This window comes from Diabrotica undecimpunctata, chromosome 9, assembly GCF_040954645.1.
Source record: "Diabrotica undecimpunctata isolate CICGRU chromosome 9, icDiaUnde3, whole genome shotgun sequence".
Classification (NCBI taxonomy): Eukaryota; Metazoa; Arthropoda; class Insecta; order Coleoptera; family Chrysomelidae; genus Diabrotica; species Diabrotica undecimpunctata.
The window spans coordinates 8,904,394-8,926,943 of record NC_092811.1 but is presented as its reverse complement, the minus strand read 5'-3'; the positions used below and the strand labels follow the sequence as shown (position 1 = coordinate 8,926,943).

The 22,550-nt window shown below is 34.3% G+C and overlaps 1 protein-coding gene across 2 annotated transcripts in view; it reads right to left on the bottom strand.

Annotated features, from left to right (window-relative positions):
• The window catches only part of LOC140449485 (uncharacterized), a 44,334-nt gene that overhangs the window by 7,214 nt on the left and 14,570 nt on the right, over positions 1–22,550 (bottom strand). For both annotated transcript variants that reach the window (XM_072542669.1, XM_072542667.1), the window contains exons 2-4: positions 5,916–6,041; positions 5,795–5,858; positions 1,187–1,558 (exon numbers count right to left, since the gene is read on the bottom strand). In XM_072542669.1, coding sequence (XP_072398770.1) covers positions 1,187–1,558; positions 5,795–5,858; positions 5,916–5,985 — 506 coding nt within the window. In that variant the 5' untranslated portion in view covers positions 5,986–6,041. The remainder of the gene's footprint in view (positions 1–1,186; positions 1,559–5,794; positions 5,859–5,915; positions 6,042–22,550) is intronic.

The following is a 22,550-nucleotide window of genomic DNA, read 5'->3' as shown; positions in this document are numbered from 1 at the left end:
CACATTCCCATCCTAATCTAAAAAACTCCATATTCTCGACTTAAACGAAAAGAAAGGAAGATTGGACTAATTTAATAAAGGAGCTCTTCCTGAATACGAGGCCACCACTTAACACTTTAAAGTATATGAATACATACTGGTGCTAGTATTTTAAAAACGGAAGTAGAGAAAGCTATCAAACAAAACAAAAATAGGAAATTTTCAGGTCCTGACCAAATACCATCAGACTGGCTCAAACTGTTAGATGCCGACAATGTCTTAGAACTAAGAAACATTTATAACTACATATATGAAACTAGAATAACGCCACAAATATGGTTGGATTAGTGCATGAATAATCTAATTAGTCACTTCCCAAACTGCTTCTACATATAATGCTTAACAGAATTAAGCAGAAATGTGAAGAAACAGCGGGAAACAAACAACTCGGTTTCAGAGAAGCATCGTGAACAACAACAGGTAAGGGAAAACCTGAATACAAAGATGCTAAAATGCAGAAATGTAGGAACTATAGAGGAAAGTCTGACCATCATACAAGAAACAGCGAGAGAAATAAAAGAACAACACCTGAAGAAAGATAAGAAGAAACAAATAAAATTTTCAGTTTTTAACGTGTTTTAAGGGAAATAATATTTAACGAAGCCTTGGAAGGGCAATGTAGAGTTCTAATTGGGGGAGAAACTATTCATAACATCAGATATGCAGATGACACAGCGATTAAGGCTAAAAGTATGGAAGATCTTCAATTCGAGTCACTAGAGAATGCTCCAATGACAGACTTGACTTAAATACATCAAAGACAAAGTTACTTGTGGCCACTAAACAAGACGTTGGTCCTATGCAACTAATTATGAGCAATGAGACGAATACAAAAGTTAACAATTTTAAATATCTAGGATTTTGGATAAAAGAGACACCGGATTCAGAAAGTAAAACTCGCATAGAAATTGCAAGAGGAGCATTTGTGAAACTAAGATCTTTACTGTCAATTCTCAGCTGAACTTACAACTAAGAATCAAGTTCAATAACTATAAAAACGAATTTAGAAAAAGGACATTAAATGTATCACAAACTTCACCCTTGTAGATAGTAGTCATAAATATATGCTTGTTGAATAAAATGGCTTCATTAGGTACAGAAATATATTTTTATTTGAATTGTTACAACTTCTAGAGAATTTCCTTACCGAGTCTGTGAATAGCTAGATCCCGTTTGTGGTCTATCTTCCTCATAACGCTGTTCTGGAGATTCAGCGGGAGATGTGTTGTTAACAATAATCTCTCCATTTTTCAACCCCCTCTTCACCCAATTAGGAGGTTCGTGAAGATCGGATTTTTCGAACGCTTTGTCGCCCCACTTCATCCTGTCGTCTCTGCTGGAGGAAGATTCGTACCCCGACTGGTTATTCCACGTCTGCACGTAATCCGGAGATTGGTTGGGGTTGTCGCTTCCGTATCCGGAAGTTTCTCCACCAATTTCTTTCTCTCTGTCGTAAGAGTTGTACTGGTTTTTATATAGAGGCGGAAGGCTGCTTCTTCTCTTAGTCTGTCTTGGGTTTCTTTGGGAAGAAAATGATTTAAATTATTAGGAAAATATTAATTGGCTTTTCGTAAAATTTGGATCTTTTGAGACAATATCGAACAATAGAATTTTGTGACTGCAATGCCTTATGAACCAGACTAAGATTCCATATGTAAGGAATAAATTCATTTTTAGCATTATTATGTACTATGTGAAAAAAAAACTGAAAGAGGTCGATTTTTATTTTTAAATTGACAATTTACAGTATGAAAATATACCCCTCCAGCACTTCCTTTGAATTATAAGCACCCCTCGAAAATTTTAAATAACAAAGGGGGTCGTGTAGCACCTTGTTAGAAAGGGATTTTAGTCTACAGCTATTATGACTGTATCATCAGCATAGCGAAGATTACTAATAGTCTGTCCGTTGATTTTGATTCCATCTTCAGTGTCACTTAAGGCTCTATCGTAAATCCTTTCATAGTAAAGATTAAAAAGGAGGGGTGACAGAACACAACCCTGTCGTACATCTTTTTCGATTGAGAAATATGATGTAGATTCCAGTCCTACTCATACAGATGCCACTTGATTCATATAAAGGTTCTTTATGATTTTAAGGTCATTCTAATTTATCGAACGTTCCTGGAGAAATCTTACCAATTCTGAATGATTAACACAATCGAACGCTTTCTGGTAATCTATAAAGCATAGGAAGACATTCCAGACTTCTTATGCGGTTATTTAAAATCTAATACCAGACCATCTAAAGTATATTAATAGACCAAACAGTATTGCTGATTTAAAAGTTAGGATGACGGATGTAATTAACAAAATCCCGAGGTCGTACAAAATGTTGTACGAGAATTCCAAAATCGCCTCGATTTTGTCAAGAAGTGAATGGTGGTCATTTTGAACATTTAATTTAACTCTAAAGTACATTGAAAAATACATTCTAAATGTTATGTGACATTATTATCTTCATTCAACCTTACGTTTTGTGATAGAGACATTATCAAAATTTTACATCTTAAAAATAAATTTTCTCAGTTACGATTGCACCAAACTTAAAAAACTTTATATTGCTGAACAGAGGACTCAAATCCCTTTCTAACAAGGTGTCATACGATCTCCTTTGTTATTTAAAATTTTCGAGGGGATGCTTATATTTCAAAGGGGGTGCTGGTGGGGTATAATATACTCATACTATAAATTGTCAATTTAAGAATAAAAATCAACATATTTCAGGTTTTTTTCACATAGTACATAATAACGCTAAAAATGAATTTAATCCATACATATGGACCGCATGGTATGTATTTTGGTTCGTATGATACAAACATGATCCAAATTTGCCTTATACGTCAAGCGAATTCGTTTGCCGATGTATTTTTGGCGATTTAATAAATAATTCTGACGTATACTAGACCAATTATTTGGTAGTTTTACCTAGAAAGTCTTCCGGGAGTTTTAAAAATTGGTAATTTTCTAGATTGCAGAATGCTCTTATCGAATTTCAACTTTGCGATATCTCCTTTCCGATGCATTTCAAAAGAAAAACATTTATATACAAAATTAAACTAGTGAAAATTTCTAATAATTTATGTATCCACAATTTTTTGTAAAATTAATAGTAATTTTAAGAGACCCCTTAGAAGCTTCTTCGTTTTTAATTTCACCAAAAGTTTACTCGAAAATTGTCGTCGGTTTTCCTCTTCATCTTAATCAAATGGAACTTGCAATTGATTCTAAGCACCACTACATGTTGTACATCAGTTTTTCTGCATGTAAATATTCAAATCAATTAAATACTTTAAAATGTATAAGGTATGTCTGAATTGTCAATATAGATGAGTCAGATAAAATTAAATTATTAGAAGAATTTTTCACTAAGTAACAAAAAACAAAATTTGTTTAATTTACTAATGTTTGTATTTTGAGAACGATTTCCGAAGTGGAAATTGAGACGTCAATAAACGTATTTTAACCTTTAATTGTGGCTTATTCCCATTTAAATAGTAATTAATTTAAAATGCCACAAGAAAATAGCTTCAGAACAATTTAAATCAATGTAGCTCACGCCATCTATCCCTCGAGTGCATCTAAATTAGCTCAAGGATCCAACTGTATAGCTCCGACCTTGGCCTCAAAATTCGAGCGTTCGTAAACCCTCCGTCATTTATCTCCATTTACTCTTTTTGAACGTCTAACAGACAGGATGAAATTTTGTTTAAGTGGTCTCTTGACGAAGTAAGACGAAAAATTCCTTTGTTCTTTTATACTTTCAAATAAATATCCCGTTTTCTTAGCCACCCAATCCTTTCGAATACTTTTATGGTGAATATTATGTTTCTGCTGCCGATAGATTTAACGTTCTGATATCCCAGCCTGAGTACCTAGTTGGTAAAAATTATATTCTTAACAGCTTGTATATGAATTTTGAAAGAACCACACCCAACCTCTTTCCGATACTAGCAGAAGGGCCTAGATTGTTTGTGTACATAAGTAAATAGTTTGCTTAGGTTACAAGGTTTTAGTATTAAATTTCCTTTTATATTCTCATTGAGCATGCTTATCTATACTAGTTTAAAGACATATTTTCTTACTTTTAACATCATTGTAAGCGTATAATTCAAGAAGGAATCGCTGTCCTGCTTTAGCAATAATCTCTGGATCAGCGTTTAGTTTTTGAAATATATGAGTGCCCTTTGAGTACATCAATGAATATTATTTTTACTTGATAAAAGAGTGCATCACAGCTAGTGAAGGCATGCCGTAAGAAAATATGATCTGCAGCTGTTTTATCTATGACACTTTAGTGGAATACATTTTTGGGAAATTTTTTCTTTTTCTAGTTTAAGAATCGTGAGCATTAAACTGTCAAAAGAATAAGAAGATATATATCTTTACCGATCACTATTACGGTATTGAATGCTGGTGAAACACTTATTGCGGTATTAATGATTAGCATATCCGCATCTTCTGAGGTTTGTTAGACTATGAAATTCTCAGCTTCAAATTTTGTCTTCAACATTCTAATGAGGCTGTTCTTGTTCACATCATTCCTTAGGAATTTATCTTGTGACACAGCTGGAATAATTGTCTAGGCAAAAAGTATGTCTAATGAAACAGATATTTGTGATCGTCGGGATCGCTCCGCATATTTGGTACTACGGTTTTCTACATCCTCAGGATATTCGTCGAATACGAGTATGGTATAAAATTTATATTTTGATCTAACGTACGTGATGTAGTTATTGCAAATAGATGAAAATAGTTCGCCTTGATGTCAAAAGATGTCGCTGTAATAAGTGCCCTTCTTTGATGACATACATTATATCCAGTGTAGCCAGAATGTTGCTTCCATTATCGCTTTTCAAGGACGAAGAATGCATCCGTAAATGCGTTTTCCAAAATTTCTAAATATACTCTGTCACTCTATGTGACATTAGAAGTGACATTCAGAAGGAATAGTTTCTTGAACTTAATTTTTTAGCACTGGAATGACTATATTACAAAAACATGCTATGATAACAATACCAATGTTTTATCTTTTCTACTTTTTGTAAAAATAAAGTTCCTATACAACATTATAATTTCATTCTCGATGTAAATGTACCATGTTGCCAAAAAATTAATGTCAATAAATTATTCCTTCTGAGAGTAACACTTTTAATGTCACTGAGTATATTTTAGAGAAATATGCGGCAAAAAACGTGGTGGTGTAGATGAATAATACTTTGTGGCGCTGGTATGCCAAAACTATTGATTTTAAGGAAAAAAATGTAAATTAATAAATTGTAGGAAATTTTTACTTTTTTAATTTTGTATGCAAATGTTTTTCTCGTAAAATGCTCGAGAAAGGAGATATTGTAAAAAAACTGTTATTAGGAGCCATTTTTCCAATATGGCGGCGAAAGTTGAAGTTGAAATTCGGAAAGATTACATCAAAATCTATAAAATTACCAATTTTCAAAACTCCCGACAATCTTTCCAGCTAACCCTCTTTTTTTGACAAAATGACTGAGCTGTAGGGTCAATTTGGAAACAAGTTTTGTGCTTAACGACTGTTTTTTAGTGCAATTTGTTTGCTGTCGAATTTGTTCAATTTAGGTAAACTCTAAATGAACAATACTGCGAGACACAAGCCATCACAAGAAGTATATATAGAAGAGTAGGATTAATAGGAAAAATATAAATTATTATTAATTTTTTTATATAAGGCTCGTTTATGTTTGATTACAAATGACAACTTAAAAACAAAAATAATAATTACCTATCAAAGGGCCTACAATTTTGATCCGAGGCACTCCAAGACGAATTTAAAGCAGCGAGTTCTTCTGAAAAAGACAGTCTTTAAAGCAAAATTGCTTCTTTTATGGTATTCTTTATGTTACCCTTTTCTCTTGCCCACTGTAATTTCTTCCTTTCTACCAAAGAAAGCGCAGAATCTGACGTTGTTGACATTGTACAAATTTTAGCACAGGCGTTTCAAATATTTACCAAAAGAAAATAAGTGAAAGCTGTAACAATAAGAAAATTCATCTCAAGATTACAGTTAATGGTACTATTATACTTGGTAAGATCACATAGGTTCACTATAGGCAAACTATATTGATAATCGTATTGTAAAACTATTTTTATTCTTTTTTATGTCAGTCAGAAGCAAATGTCAGTTCTATGTAGGCTTTTACTGGACTTAAATAGCAGAAGATAGTCAAAGTTCGATTGAATCAGTGAGGGTCTATTGCAAAGCTATAGTTTTGCTTGCAGAAAATGTAAGATCAATGAATGCGAACAATTTATCGTCGAATTAGTAGTTTTGATCTTTTTTGATTTCGGGCTCATTGAGTGCTACCTCTGACCCCTGAATATCGACGAAATCGTCTTAAATTATGCAAAAATGGTGTTAAATTACATGAGCTATGAAAATAGTTAACGCTGAAGAAGGAGAAAATCTCGGTGAAATGAGACTACGATTAACGCAGTTAAGAATTTTTTGGTTTTCTTTTATTATTTCCAAATTTTCAATTACGTCTAATCCAAGTTTTTTTGCGGAATGTTGTGTAAGAGAGTAACATCTTCTGGTTGTATTAAGAGTATGGTTGTGTTGTTTAAATGCTGAGAGAAAGTGGAAGTGTTTTCTCTTTTGGTGTGCTCTAGAGAACGTGATGACAATGATCTGCAGGTTCTACCTAATATGTAGCATCACAATTAGAACATTTGAGTATATTAACAATTAACACCACTACGATTCATGGAGTTGAGGGGTCTTTAGAGTTAGTAAGACACTAGCCTAAGTTGTGGGATTCTTTGAAAGGAATTTGGATGTTGTCTACTGATCCTTTGATAAGATTTCTAATATCTCCAGAGAGGCTCTCATGATGATATAGCAAAGAAGTATAGGTGTAGCGGTTGGATCTCTGGAGAACGCAGAGTTCTCTTGTTAAATTAACCGAGTTGTTTTCTGTAGATGAGTTTACTGATTTTATTGGGATCATATTCATTTTTAACTGCTACTTGTGTGAAGATGTTAAATTCTTTCGTGTAATTATATTGAGATAGGGAGGTATTCTCGAGACAAGGAATGTAACTATGGAAAGCTGCAAAATTATGTGACACTAGATGATTGGAAGAATAGGACACAACCAAATCAGTTTGTGTAGGATTCCCGTAGATACTGAAGTCGAATTGGTCATTTAATCTGGTAATGGATAGGTCAAGAAAATGAATTGATTGAGATGATTCAAGTTCCATGATGAACTTAATGTTAGGATGAATTTGATTGATTTTAGAAAGTAATTGATCAGCTGAATTGGAGTTACCTGAAATTAAAACTAAACAGTCATCAACATATCGAAACCAGTTGAGTATTTCAGGATTTTTCATGATATATGTGGATTCTAGATGATCCGTGCTAAGCCATCAGGCTGTCCATAATATTCATTATTAAATTTAAAATCTTAAGTCAAGCGAAATTCTAATAATTGGATAATGGAGTTAGTAGTAGAACAGGTTATTGAATTGGCTCTTACAAGAGAGTGAACCAGATTGCTCGTTTCTTGTTTGGGGTCAGAAGTGAAAATATTGCTGACATCGAATAAAAGCATTGTAATGTTTGGATGAAGATAGATAGTAGATGACTAATATTTTTGACCGAAAAATGAGTTGATCATCAAACAAAACTGTGAGAAGTTCTAGAAAGAACGAACATTAGTGTTACGCTCATTAATTCTGGGAGAAAGTTATGTGAAATGACAAATCGATTTATGGTAAACAAATGCTTAAAATATGGGATATTGTCTCTTATCGATACTATTTAAATTATTTTTGGAGCAGGCTTTAAAACTCTGGAAGAGGAAGTTTTTGATGGAAACCTTTTCATGCTGAAGAGTAAAATACCAAAGAAAATAATAGGACAGACACCAGTAGGGAGGAGAACAAAATAATAATCCGAGTTAGACCAGACTTAGACTTAGATAGAAAAAGAATTAAAAGATATAGACAAAGCTAATGAACCAGATAACGAAATGGCAAAACTACAACAAATTAACCAGACAATCCTAAATAAATATCTTCGCTCAACAACGGTTAAAAAGAAAGAGTGGATTACTAGTAAAATCCTAAATATGATGGAGAATAGAAGAAGAGCTAAAAACAGAGACATGTGTAGACAAGTAGACACGACTCGTTTAATCTCCACAAGAAGGTAAAAAAGGCAGCAGAAATGTACAAACCCAAGAGATCAGGACATATGACTGATGATCATGGCTACCCGGTAATAGACATTGAACAAACAAAGAATATATGGAATAGATATGTTGAGAAGACATTCGATGACGATAGAGATAACAACCAGATAATTATGGAATACGACACAGGACCACCAATCACTCAAGACTCAATTAAAGCAACCAAAGCAGGTAAAGCACCAGGGCCCGACAACTTTCATTCAGAATTTCTAAAAATCATGGGAGACGAAGGAGTAAAATGGCTTACGACAACATTCAATAAAATCTATGACTCGGGAAAAATCCCAGAGAGCTGATTATAATCTACATTTATTGCTATACCTAAAAAACCTAATGTAAAAAAACTGCGAAGAGCATCGTATTATCAGTCTAATGAGTCACATTCTTAAGACCTTTTTAAAGATAATGCACAGAAGAATTTATCAGAAATGCGAGTCACAGATCTCACGAACGCAGTTTGGATTCAGGGATGCGTTAGGTACAAGAGAAGCCTTGTTCGCGATTCAGATATTATTTCAAAGGTGCAGAGACGTCAACTGCGATATTTATGTATGCTTTATCGACTACCAGAAAGCTTTCGACAGAATCAAGCACGATAAGCTCATGGATATACTAAAGGCAACTGATCTGAATAACAAAGACCTTTGAGTAATCAAGAACATAAACTACAACCAATCAGCAACCATTCGAGTGAAAGACCAATTAACAGAAGAAGTTGCAATAAAGAGAGTAATACGACAGGGCTGCATACTTTCTCCCCTATTATTTAACGTCTATTCGGAACACGTCATGAGCCAGGCCTTAAAGCATATCGAAGAGGGTATTGTCATAAATGGTGAGCGCCTGAATAACATCAGATACGCGGACGACACCATCCTCTTTGCAGACAGTTTAGAAGGTTTACAGACACTAGTAACGCAATTGTGGAGAATCAGTCAAGAATACGGGCTTGATTTTAACACCAAGAAAACAAAGTACATGGTCATCAGTAAGAAGGATATTCCACCTAGTCAATTACTGGTAGATCAGCAACAAATACTCCCCCGTGCCCCATTACTACTATTTAGGAACCACCATAAACGGCCAATGGGACCACTCAGTTGAGATAAAACAAAGAATTGAAAAAACCAGGTCAGCATTTGTCAGAATGAGCAAGATATTTAAGAGCCACGATCTACCCTTAAAAACGAAAATCTGTTTATTGCGATGCGACGTGTTTACAGTGCTGCTCTATGGGGTTGAATCATGGACAATAACCAAGGCATCCATGGGAAAACTAGAGGCGTTTAAAACGTGGTGTTATAGACGGATACTGAGGATCTCCTGGGTGGACCGAATAACAAACATTGAGGTTTTACGTCGGATGGATAAAACATGTGATATTATATATACAGTGAAACGGCGCAAACTAGAATATCTTGGACATATAATGCGAAACGATCATAGATATAACCTGCTGCAACTTATATTACAGGGAAAGGTCTACGGAAAGAGGGGGCCAGGAAGAAGAAGAATATCTTGGAGCCAGAACTTACGAAAATGGTTTTCCATGACCACTTCAGGACTATTTCGAGCTGCGTTCAATAAAGTTGGAATTGCCATGCTAGAGACACCACACGAAAAAGACCAGATTTAGTTTATGAAACAAGTGGAACAAGATGCAAAATATTTTCAACTGGAAAAACAAAGCAAAGAACAGATAAGAATGGCGGAAAGTCATAATACAAGATAAGATCCACAAAAGATTGTAAAGCTAATGATGATGATGATGAACAAACTCAACAACATAAGTAAGATGATAATACAAGTAAAAATAATAGAAAATGCAGACAAAGGAAAAAGGAATGGATAGAATAAACTAAATAGATGTGAAAAAGATGAACAAACTAAGAAATGATAAATAAAAGTGCGAAATACTGAAAGAAATGAATAAACACATATTAGTATAAACCATCCGTAGCTGAAGCTACATAATGATTGCCGCGAAGAGGAAGAATAAGAATTTCCTTTACAAAATCAAGTTTCTTGTTTTACTTATTGCAATTATTTCTAAAACCTTTAAAATAGTTAAATAGTCGTACAACACCATTCGCAATACCGAATGTAAATTACTATAAAATTTCCCACTTTATCACCATCCTACTTTAAGTATGAAGGCCATGCACGCGAATTTTTACCTTTACTAATAAAACTTAATTATTTGGTTTTTACCACCACTATTACTAGGTCTTTTTTCCGCACGCCATCTCTAAAAGACAGCCCAAAGAATGACCTAGAAAACTAAATCTGATTTTTTGACTCGGTCTATACAAGCTAACTGAAATGATAATGTGTAAGGCATAATGATCAGATTTCGTGTTTGAAACGGTAAACAAATCGAGGTATCGATTAAATGCTGGTTGAGTTGAAACTTTGGTGATAAACAGGTACACAAATGCCACAAATTCAAGCGGAAATTTATTGGAAAAATCAATGACATTATTAACTAAGGTAAACAAAATGTCTAGCTTTTATATTCAATACTTATTAAAAGTCGTCGAGGATATTTCAATTATAAAATATGATAAATTTTTCGATATTTACTGTTTCATAGTCTTCTTCTTCTTGTTATATTGTATTGTAGGCTACGAGGCAAGTTTTTCCTTAGTTTCATTAGGTTATTTGTTGCGATAAGCACCGATGTATCTCCCTTTTACACTAATCCATCCAGCACGCAGGGTGATTACCATGTTAGGCTGAGTAATTAATATATTGCCTCGAAAAAATTTTGAAAATAATATTTTATACCAATATTTACTACTATATTCAAGTTTTTCTCTCCAATAGAGATCTTTAGAGGAGTAACACGAGAGCCCCAAGCCCTCATCTTTTGCCGTACTGCTCATTATATTTCAAGTATTCTAGTCCAAGTACCAGATTAATTTAGAATTTTAAATTACGAAGTTATCCTTTTTGTTTCTTTGATCTCTGAAGTTGATGCGATTGGACCGCCTGACTGGCTTGTTACCTGACCGACGTCTTTCTTTCTTTCTTTCTTGGCGTTGGCTGTACAAATTTAAGTAAGTTTTGGCCACGTTTACACTTGTTTTCCTCCCTTGCCAGTCTTGTGCAGCAATCTCCTATTATTCCATCACCATCTTACGTAGATTACTCGTTACTGTATCCGTTACTCTATCGGGCCTTTCCCAGAAGGTGTAGTTAGTAGTCCTTCACCATTCGATCTCAGTACCTATCCTGCCTATCTTATACAATTTTGTGCTTGGAGCTAGAATTGAGAGGTCAGAAGCCAAAGGCTGCAAGTTGAGTTTTTTCAATACTGTGTTAAATGCAAAAATCAAAACTTAGTATATACGTTTACTTGATGGGAAAAAGTTCCAAGTATAAACATAACAAATCATATTTAATGCAGAATTCATATATTTTAGAGTTCTGTTTTTTTTTCTAATCAAAAATATTTTAAATTGATATGTCTCAATATTAACGTTTTGGTACTTGAACCCTTTGGCTTCAACCCCTTTCTTCTTCTTTAAGTTCCTTCTGCCGATCGGAGGTTGGATATCATCATCACTATCTTTACTCTGTCTACTGCTACTCTGAAGAGTTCTAGAGAACTGCATTTAAACCAGTCCCTTAACTTTAACCATAACACTCTCCTATCCTTCCTCCTCTTATCTTTCCCTGTATTATCAGCTTTAGCAGTTCATATTGCTGTCCCCTCGTTACTTGTCCCAGATATTGTAACTTTCTTATTTTTATTGTGTTTATTATTTCGCATTCTTTGCCCATTTCTCGCAATACTTCCGTGTAGGTTTTCTTCTGTGTCCATGCTATTCTAAGCATCCTCCTGTAACACCACATTTCAAAAGACTGTAACTTATTTATGTGTTCTTGCTTTAATGTCCAGCTTTCAAGTCCATATTGCAGTATCGAAAACACGTAGCATCTCAGTGCTCTTACTCTCAGTTCTAATCTAATGTCTTTATTGCAGAGAATTGTTTTCATTTTTACAAACGCATTTCTTGCTATTTCTATCCTGTCTCTTATTTCGGTTGTTTGATCAATATTGTCTGAAATCCAGGTTCCTAGGTATTTGTATTTATCAACCCTTTCTACCGGTACATTTCCCAAATGTATGTTTTTCGGCATATTTGTTTTCTTTGTTATTATCATGTATTTCGTTGTGTCCTTCTCAAGGACACAACGACTGAATGAAAGACGACAGTTGGACAAAAAAATTGCTTGAGTGAAGACCACGGGCTGACAAGCGAAGCCGAGGAAGACCCCCAACGCGATGGACCGACGACCTCAAAAGAATCGTGACCAATTGGATAGCAGAGGCGCAGAACAAAAGCAGATGGAAAAGTCTAGAGGAGGCCTATGTTCAACAATGGACAACTCAGGGCTGATTGATGATGATGATGATGATGATGATCATGTATTTGGTCTTTTTTGTATTCATTTTTGGTCCATATTTTTCACAGAAACTGTTTGTTTTGTTTAGCAGTAATTGGTGTTGTTCAGCAGAGCTTGTCATAATCACATGTCATCTGCATATCTTATGTTGTTAATAGATCTTCCGTTAATTATTATTCTTTTACATTGAGATAATAATGCTTCTTCAAAAATGGCTTCACTATATACATTAAATAGTAATTGCGACATAATACATCCCTGCCTAACTCCTCTCCTGAGTTCAATTTCTCGACTGAGTTCGTTATCTATTACGATTTGTGCTCTTTGATTCCAGTAGAGGTTTGTTATTATTCGTAAGTCCCTATGGTCTATGTTTTTTGTCTTTAGAATTTGGACTAATTTTTCATGTCTTACTTTCTCAAATGCTTTTTCAAAATCAACGTAAGAAACATGCACATCAACATTAATATCTATGCATCTTTGAGCTAACACATTAAAAGCAAATAACGCTTCTCTGGTTCCTAGTCCGTTTCTGAACCCAAACTGACTATCATCTATTCCTTCTTCCAGTTTTTTATTTATACGACCATGTATTATTTTCAGGAATAATTTAAGAATGTGACTTATTATAGTGTATTTTTATGTATGAGAGAGTAATAAAACAATAAATTATGTATGCAAATCCCTAAACTGTTGATACGGGTGACTCAATGAAAAACAGATATTTGTCAACAAGTTTAGAGAAGTATATAGGAAAACAATTTTAAATTGAGTATGACCACCAGGTATAAAGGTTGGAGCAGAATAGAATACAATAGTTGTGAGGGTTACTAATCCCTAAATAAGGTTGCCAGTGTCGGAGTGATGGAGGTTAACAGGTACTAATGAATTTGCAAGAAATGTAAGATGTTTATTTTATTGGTTATATATAACCAATAAAAGTTTAATAAGTACCTACCTATTTGCAAAATAAAGTTTAATTCTTTAGATAAAATAAAACGTTTTATTTTATCTATTTGCAAAATAAAGTTTAATTCTTTAGATAAAATAAAACGTTTTATTTTATCTGAAATGAGTGCATCCCACGAAGTAAGGGTTTCAACAATCAAACATTTAATTCTTTAATTCCAGGAATCTACGACAGTAATTGACTAGATAATTACCTTCTAAACTTATTCCACAGAAAATGTGATAGTGGGTTTTTCCATTTTGTATATAGGAAGGTCCAAGTGGCGTATTCAAAATTCTTAACAGTTCACTAAAAGTAGGTACTTCAGTTGCAAGGTGCAGTTTATTGTGTATACTAGTGTTATGGAAAATTTGGAAGTGCCGTGTAAACGCCGAAAAATTGGTCCTCTAACAGTTAATGAAAAAACATTAATATTTAATTGTTTTAAATCATTTACAGACAAACGTTTATGTGAAAGTGTTGATGAGACCGTTGAGTTAGTTAGCAGTACACTTGGCGTTGGGAAATCTACGATTTACAGAGTTATTAAAGAAGAGAAATGTGGTAGTTTTCAAATGCCACGTAATGCTCCAGGGAAACCAAAATTTCAAATAGAATATCATTTTAAAGAAGGACTTCGACGGAAAGTGCATGAATTCTTCTTTAGACAAGAATTTCCAACATTGGATAAAGTTCTTGTTTCAGTTCGAGATGATAACGATTACCCAGAAATGAGTCGAAGTACGTTATGGAAACTTTTAAAAGAAATAGGCTTCCGCTGGAAAAAGAATCCCAGAAAGTCTATTTTATTAGAAAGAAGCGATATTGTCATATGGAGAAGACATTTTCTAAGAACCATAAAGGAAATGAGAAACCAAAAAAGAAAAATATTTTATCTTGATGAAACATGGATCAACGAGGGTCATACACCAAATAAATTTTGGCAGGATGAAACTGTCACAAGTCAAAGGCACGCTTTTGTAAATATCTACTGGTTTAAACCCACCATCAGGAAAGGGACGCAGGCTGATAATAGTACACATTGGAAGTTCAGACGGTTTTGTTGAAGGTGGTTTATTAACTTTTGAATCAACTCGTACCGGTGACTACCATGAAGACATGAACGCTGATGTCTTTCAAGAATGGTTCGAACAAATGATAGATCTTCTTCCTATGAACTGTGTAATAGTAATGGATAATGCAAGTTATCACTCCAGACTTATAGAAGGACTGCCCACAACCAAGTGGTTAAAAAAAGACTTGCAGAATTGGCTGAGTTCAAAAAATATTACGTGCCATCCCGGATCTATAAGAAAGAAACTTTATTCGTTGTGTGCCCTTCATAAAGAAAAATTTAAAAAATACGAAATTGATGAAATTGCCAAAAATCGTGGAATGACAGTACTTAGATCCCCACCATATCATTGTGAATTAAACCCGATTGAACTGGTATGGGCACAGATAAAGAGTGAAGTTTCAAGAAAAAATACCACTTTTAAAATTCATGATGTTAAACAGTTGTTTTTGGAGGCCGTAAATAATGTAAAACCTGAAAACTGGGAAAAGGCAGTAAATCACACTATTAAAGAAGAGGAAAAAATGTGGAAGCTGGACAATATTACTGATAAAATGATCGAGCCAGTTATTATAAATCTTGGTTCTGAAAGTTCATCTTCTGAATCTGATTTGGATTTGTAACAAGTAGCTGTAAGTTTTATATTAATATTTTTATTCATCTATTTAACATACCTTAGACGGTTTTAAAAACTCTTTTTCTCTTTTGTAATTTTTAAAAATTAAAAAAAATGTGAATTTTTTAAAACCCTTTTTAATGTAGGCCAGTCAGTTCTAATATAGTGTGTGATAAAAGAGGTCACTTTTGTTTACATACACATAACACTTTATAACACTGAAATAATTCATTTATTTTTTACAATTATTCAAAGTAATTTTTCAATTAATCTTGAGCACGCCCATGGAGTGGTCGGAGCTACCAGTTAAAATTATGCTAATTACTCTCTCGTTCATAAAAATAAACTATAGTGATATTGTATATAGTAATAGCACAAAAGGTGGAGAGTAACCATTATTTCGGTATGTGTCCTGTTTTGTATAGTGAGTTAAATAAGTCTACTATAATATCTAAGGTTTCATCATTTATGAATTTTAAGGTTTCTATAGGGATTTGGTCTGGACCTACTGCTTTACCATTTTTGCTGTTTTTTAATGCCATTTTAATTTCCTCTTTTAATATCCTTAAAACCATATCCTCTTCTACTTCTATCTCCATCTGTTCTGTTCTATTGTCTTTGAACAGTTCATTGATGTATTCTGTCCATCTCTTAATCTGTCGTTAGTATTCAACACAAGTTTCTCATTTGTATCTTTCAGTATTCCCGGTTTTCTTGTTCTATTGTTGTGAGTTAATTCTTAAATTTTTTTATCATCACTCAAAATCTTTTTGAGTATCCATGTTTTCTTCTAGGGCAGCTTTTAAGTTGTTGAAGATGTACTTCCGTTGTTGCTTAGTAGGTTTTATCGTTAGATCGGCTTATTGATGTATCGATTTTCGGTTTGTTAAAATAGTTAAAATAGAAAAAAGAATGGCCAAAAATAGATCCGTCCATCTGGCTTTTGTTGATCTTAAGAAGGCATATGACTCAATACCTAGAACCAAGCTATGGGAAGCAATGGAAGACATCGAAGTTCCACGAAGATTAATAAACGCGGTAAAAGCACTCTACAAGAATAACGAAGTAGCTATCAAAACGGGCAATAGAATATGCAGGCCATTTAAGACGACAAAGGGACTACTACAGGGTTGCTCCACATCCCCCACCCTGTTCAAAATATTCCTGGAAAAAACCCTGAAACCATGGAAAAGAAAGTGCGAAGGAATGGGTATACCAGTAAGGAACGAATATTTATATACGCTAAGTTTTGCCGACGACCAAATAGTGATCGCACAAGACGAGGATGACCTCAGTTTTATGATGAGAAAACTGGAGCAGGAATATACAAAGAATGGGATGGAAATAAACCTAAAGAAAACTGAATACCTAACAACGGAGAATACAGAAATAAAACAGCTGGAAATAGACGAAGGTAAACAAATCAAAGGAACAGACAAGTATAAGTATTTAGGTTTCATAATATCAAACAAAGGAACAACGGAGGAAGAGATAAAAAATAGACTAGGACAAACAAGAGACTGCATACGAAAATTGAACCCGGTACTATGGGATAAGAACATCAGCATGAAAACAAAGAAAAAAATATATAATACCATGACAAGAAGTATCCTCACTTATGGGTGTGAAAATTGGACAATAAATAAGAAAACCAAAAACAAAATAAGAGCAACAGAGATGGAATTCCTAAGGAGAAGCTGCAGAGTAACAAGAAGAGACAGAATAAATAACATGGAGATTAAGAGGAGAATGGGAATGAACTCCGACATAATAGACTAAATCGGTGGATAAATAGAATAACAGAGTGAAGCCCGATAGGAAGAAGAAAGAGAGGCAGACCCCGAAGATCTTTCAGAGATGAGGTGGACGAAGCAATGAGTAGAAGAAACCTACAGGAAGGGGACTGGCTAAACAGGAAAAATTGGAGAAAACGGTTGAGTGAAGGAATACAGTGAAAACTGTGGAAATCCTTGTATATATATATATAAAATAGTAAGCAGTATCTAAAGTGACATTTTCCATCAAAGTTTATTTCCAATACTTAATCCAGATACGCTGACAAAAGCAACACAAACAATTTCACAAAATCAATACAGGGCAATCAGACAAAACTTTCCTCATTTGCTATATCGACTGCTGATATTATATAGCGTTCGATATATTAAATTACATTAATTTTTACATTTAATTAATTAATAATGTCGTTGGATGTATGTAGGTAATTATTTCTTAACGTTTAAATAACATCTGTTACATCATTGTAAAGATATGCAAATATATATGCTGGTAACAATGTAGAAATGTCCAAACAATGCATTGTAAAATAAATATAAGATTATTGTTGCATTTGTACTAAAAAAAAGTAGGTCAACGCTTAAAACCGTACTTTATAAGAAGTATTAATTAATACAGTGGAACCTCGATTATCCGTCCCTCTATTAACCGTCACCTATGTTAACCGTCAGCGTCCATACATAATTTATATTGACTTCATCAAAATTTAGTATCAATTCATTTTGTTTGAGCATTGTGATAAGCCAAACGAAATTTAAATAGGTTATGATAAATGATACCGTGCTTTTAGAGTTCCATTTTTAGAATAGCAAGCCAAAAATAAAAACGCACAGCACAATCATTACAGTCTTAATTACAGTCAATATCTGTGTGTCACCATAATTCAGTTTGATTCAAATTCGAACATTTATTGTGTCAATTAGTCGTTTGATCAATTCAGTTTTGAAAAGTGGAGCCTTCCTTCCTGGAGACATCTAAAGCATCAAAAAGGAAACGTGTAGTTTTGTCAATTGAAAAAAAAAATATAAATTATTGCAGAACTAAAGAAAGGTGTTTCTGTAGTCGCATTGAGCAACAAGTATGATATTCCGAGAACAACAATCAATGATTTAAAGAAAAATGCTGAAGGAATTGAAACCTATGCTTCGCAAATGGAATCGTTAGATGTCCGGGTGAAACGTAAGACAATGAAAAAAGCCACAAATGAATCACTCGGTACGGCTCTGTATTTGCGGTTCGTTCAAAAATGAAGCGAAGGTGTTCCTTTGTCTGGACCAATTGTTGCCGAAAAACGTTGTTTTTCAATATGAATGGCGATCCTTCATTCATAGGAAGCAGCGGTTGGTTAGAAAAGTTCAAAAATCGCCACGGTATACGGGAACTGAAAATCGAAGGTGAAAAATTGAGCGCCGTAAGTATTGAAGTCGTTGACGAATATAAAAGAAAGTTTCAAGCTATGATGAATGAATATGGTTTGACACGAGATCAAATGGTCAAATGCGGATGAAACTGGTTTAAACTACAAAGCATTGCCAACATTCTCTGCATTGTCTGAAAAATATGCACCCGGATTTAAAACGCAAAAGCAACAAATCACAGCAATTATGAGTTCAAATGCAAGTGGTGACCAATGCCCTCCTTTATTATTGATTGGCACAGCAAAAAAACACATTCTTTCAAGGGCATATACATGAACACGCTTTCCATTAACTACTACGCACAACATAATGCATGGATGGCTCAGGAAATATTCGCTAACTGGTTCAAAAAGTATGTACTGCAAACCGAAATGTGTTTATCTTATTTTTCTAGCGTCTTGTTTTTTAGGTTTCTATACCGGACGTTCGACAATACTTGCAAGCAAAAAACTTGCCACCAAAGGCTATTCTCATTTTAGACAATTCACCTGTCCGTTCTGGTATGCTGTGAAGTGACGATGGAAATATCACGTGCGAAGTGACGATGGAAACATTAAAAAGAAGATACAGAAAAAAATTTATTCAAAACCTAGTTATGGAAAAGGAATATTTTTTGCCAGAATACTGGAAAGCATACAATTTAAAACACGCAGTCGACAATGCTGTGACCAGCCGAGCGTGATTCGGTAACAAATGAAGTTATGGCTGAATCAACTGTTTTGTTTTCGTTGCCTAAAGATGACATAAGCGAATGGTTAATTTGCTAACGGCTATCGATTGCTGACAGATGATGAAATCGTTGAAATGGCAACAGAGGCAGACGAAACTGATTCAGAAGCTGACACAGACTTTGACGGTGGCGATGTTGATGATGCTATTGCAACTCACAAATATTTGCGTAAAGAAGCTAGAGAAGCTGCATCGCACATACAACAATTCATCGAGTGGTATTCTCGGCAAGAAGAAGAAATAAGGTAGATTTGATGATTTTACGTCGATTAAGAAATTGAGCCGTTGCAAAATGTGAAGTAACAATAAAACATACAAAGATTTTGGAATATTTTAAATCAAATTGATTCGACTGTACTAACATAAATCTCTCTTATATTGTCAAATAAAACATACAAATAAAATTTGAGAGTTATACTATAATTTTTTTTTAATGTTCTGTTAACCGTCTTTTCGATTATCCGTCATACCCTTGGTCCAGTGCTCTGACGGATAATCGAGGTTCCACTGTATATTAATTCTGGACCTAAGTAATGTAAGGAGCAAACTCCATTTTTGCCTTTATTGAGTATCACCACAAAACATATAATATTCAAAATTTTCAATACAAAAAAGGCCAATTTTCGTGTATGAATGGTCGCCGATTTCTTAATTTTAATTTCGGGCTTATCTTCAAATCAGTTTCGCTCTACTTGCTCACTCTACTTAACTAAAGGGCCAATATCCGGTGAGCATTGGACTTTGGCCTTTTTATTCTTAAGTCATTGGAGATTAGCTTTTACAGAAACATAACTTTAAAAAAATTGTTGTTGTTATAATGACCGCTAAAGCCCTTCTGTGTTTTATTTAAAGTGAGTTTACTGCAAGTAAAGCAAAAAAATGTATTCAAGACGAACTAAAAGTCTCTTGTTATTAATTAAAGACTCCAGACAAGCTGGTGATAGAAATAGAAACGAATAAAATTTTGGCCTTTATCGGGTTTAACTCAAATAAAACAAGTAATTCACAACTGCGTGGTATGTCACAGGTTTAAAGCAAAACCAGTCACCCAGTTTATGTCTGATCTTCACTATAACCGTGTTTCAGGCACAAGAACCTTTCAATTTGTCTCAGTGAACTATGCTGGACATTTTACGTTGAAATCATCTCACTTCCGTAGATCTCCTTCCTATAAAGCGTATGTAGCATTTTTCATTTGCACCACCACTAAGGGTTGCCATCTTGAGCTAGTAACCGGCCTCATTGGTCAGGCCTATATTTTGGCACTAAAAAGATTTATAGGACGAAGGTCAGTCCCATCATGTATCTGGTCTGATAATGCGATTAATTTTTATGGGGCGAAAAACGAGCTCCATGAACTCTATAAATTTTTTATGAATGAAGACCACACAACATCCATTAAAGAGACTTCGCAGCTCAGAACCAAACCACTTCGCTACACCCCTTAATGCTGTAAGTGTAGGAATACATGAAAGAGGGATTCAGTGAGCTATGTTTTATCTCCGTCGTGTGATCGGAAATGTAGTGCTTACTTACGAATCCTTTAATACAATACTATGCCAAATTGAGGCGATTCTTAACTCTAGACCACAATTTAAGATCTCAGAATGTCCAGAAGATCTTTCCTTTCCTTGCTCTGACAATTTTCTGGTGGGCCAATCTCTATTAGCCCCACCGGAGCCTAGTATTATTTTAGAGATCCCAGAAGACAGACTGTCGCTCTACCAGAAATTGTCTCAAATGCCATTATTGTTCTGGAAGAAATGGAGTGTCTCATACCTCCAAACCATACAATCTAGATCCAAGTGGTGTACTGTTACTCAAAGTCCCGTACAAATCGATGATATAGTACTCATAATAGACGCCCACCTACCCCTGCTAAAGTGGGAGCTAGCAAGAGTCTTAGAGCTAATACCAAGCAATGATGGCCTGGTTCGGACTCTACGACTTCGGACAAAAAACACAACTTGTCTTAGATCCATCATGCAAGTAAGTAAACTTCCTAGCCCCACTTAATATAATTTGCTTTCTTCTCTTTTCTCTTTAGTTTCATATGTTTAGTAGGGGGACAACACGCTGGCGGGGAGTATGTTCGAATAAATCCATTCGAACATGTAAAACTATTTATCAATATTTTTAATTTAGCATTTAACTCCACTTTTGACAAAAATGCACCCACTCTAAAAAAAAAGTCGAACATTTGTCAAACATTTTGTCAACAGTTTTTAGTATTATAGTTTTTTGTGCGCTTAAATCTCTTCCAATAAAGACTCCCCGAAAAATCAGACACCCCGCCTACGCTCAAAGCGAATTTAGTCCCGCACGGTGCAACATCTCTGTTTGCAGAAAGAAGCCCTAAAAAAACGCATCAAGGATTTACTCCTGACACATTTATACAGTGCTCTCAGAATCTCTAAAAGGTTTGTCCAGCTTATGGTATAAAAGCAATCAATAATAAGTTTTAAAAGTTTTTGCATTGGTAGCCTTAGACCCACGTGGTTGGTACATCTTTACATTCACAATTTTCGTGATAATGACTTGGATAGACAATAGTGCACATACACTTTTGAAAGACATGTTAACTAGTAAGTAGTATTTAGTAGTAGGAATTTTGTTTAGTTCTTTATGTATTTGTACTGATTTTATTTATGCTATTTGTTATTCTCTCTTTTTCTCTTTACTAAATCGTTTGGTACCTTTGGATAGCTTTTTGAATCATTAGTGTTTAAGACATTCTTATATTACAGGTAAGAGCTCTCATATTTTGTAACCAGCAATCTACGTTATACTCTCTATCTCATTTTAGGACATTCTTCATGTTTGTCCTATTGTGTAGATACTAATTTTATCTACAAAGAATACAGCTAAATGATAATTATAACGAAAAAAAAAACAATAAACTGAGTTGAATCCTAAAAACAAGAAATACAAACCAGTAAACTCCTTTACTACTATTTAAAAATAATAACTGCCGACGTAGGGGTTAAACAACTCGTTACACCTCAATCAATAATAGATTAATTGTTGAACCTGGCCTTCCTATTGAATTTAAATTGAGTCTTGACCTACCCCAAATCAAAGAAGTTCAAGTTATTTTAATTTCGATATGAAAGACTAGGAATGTCGGGTCACTGACATCCAATATTTGTAAGCAAACATATAATAAAGTTTCTGTTGTAAATTATTAGTTTGTCGACTAACTTTTAAATAAACGATTCAACACAATGTTTTTTTAATCTAATAATAATTGGGGACGTTCTTATCGTAAACTCTATATTTAAGCAGT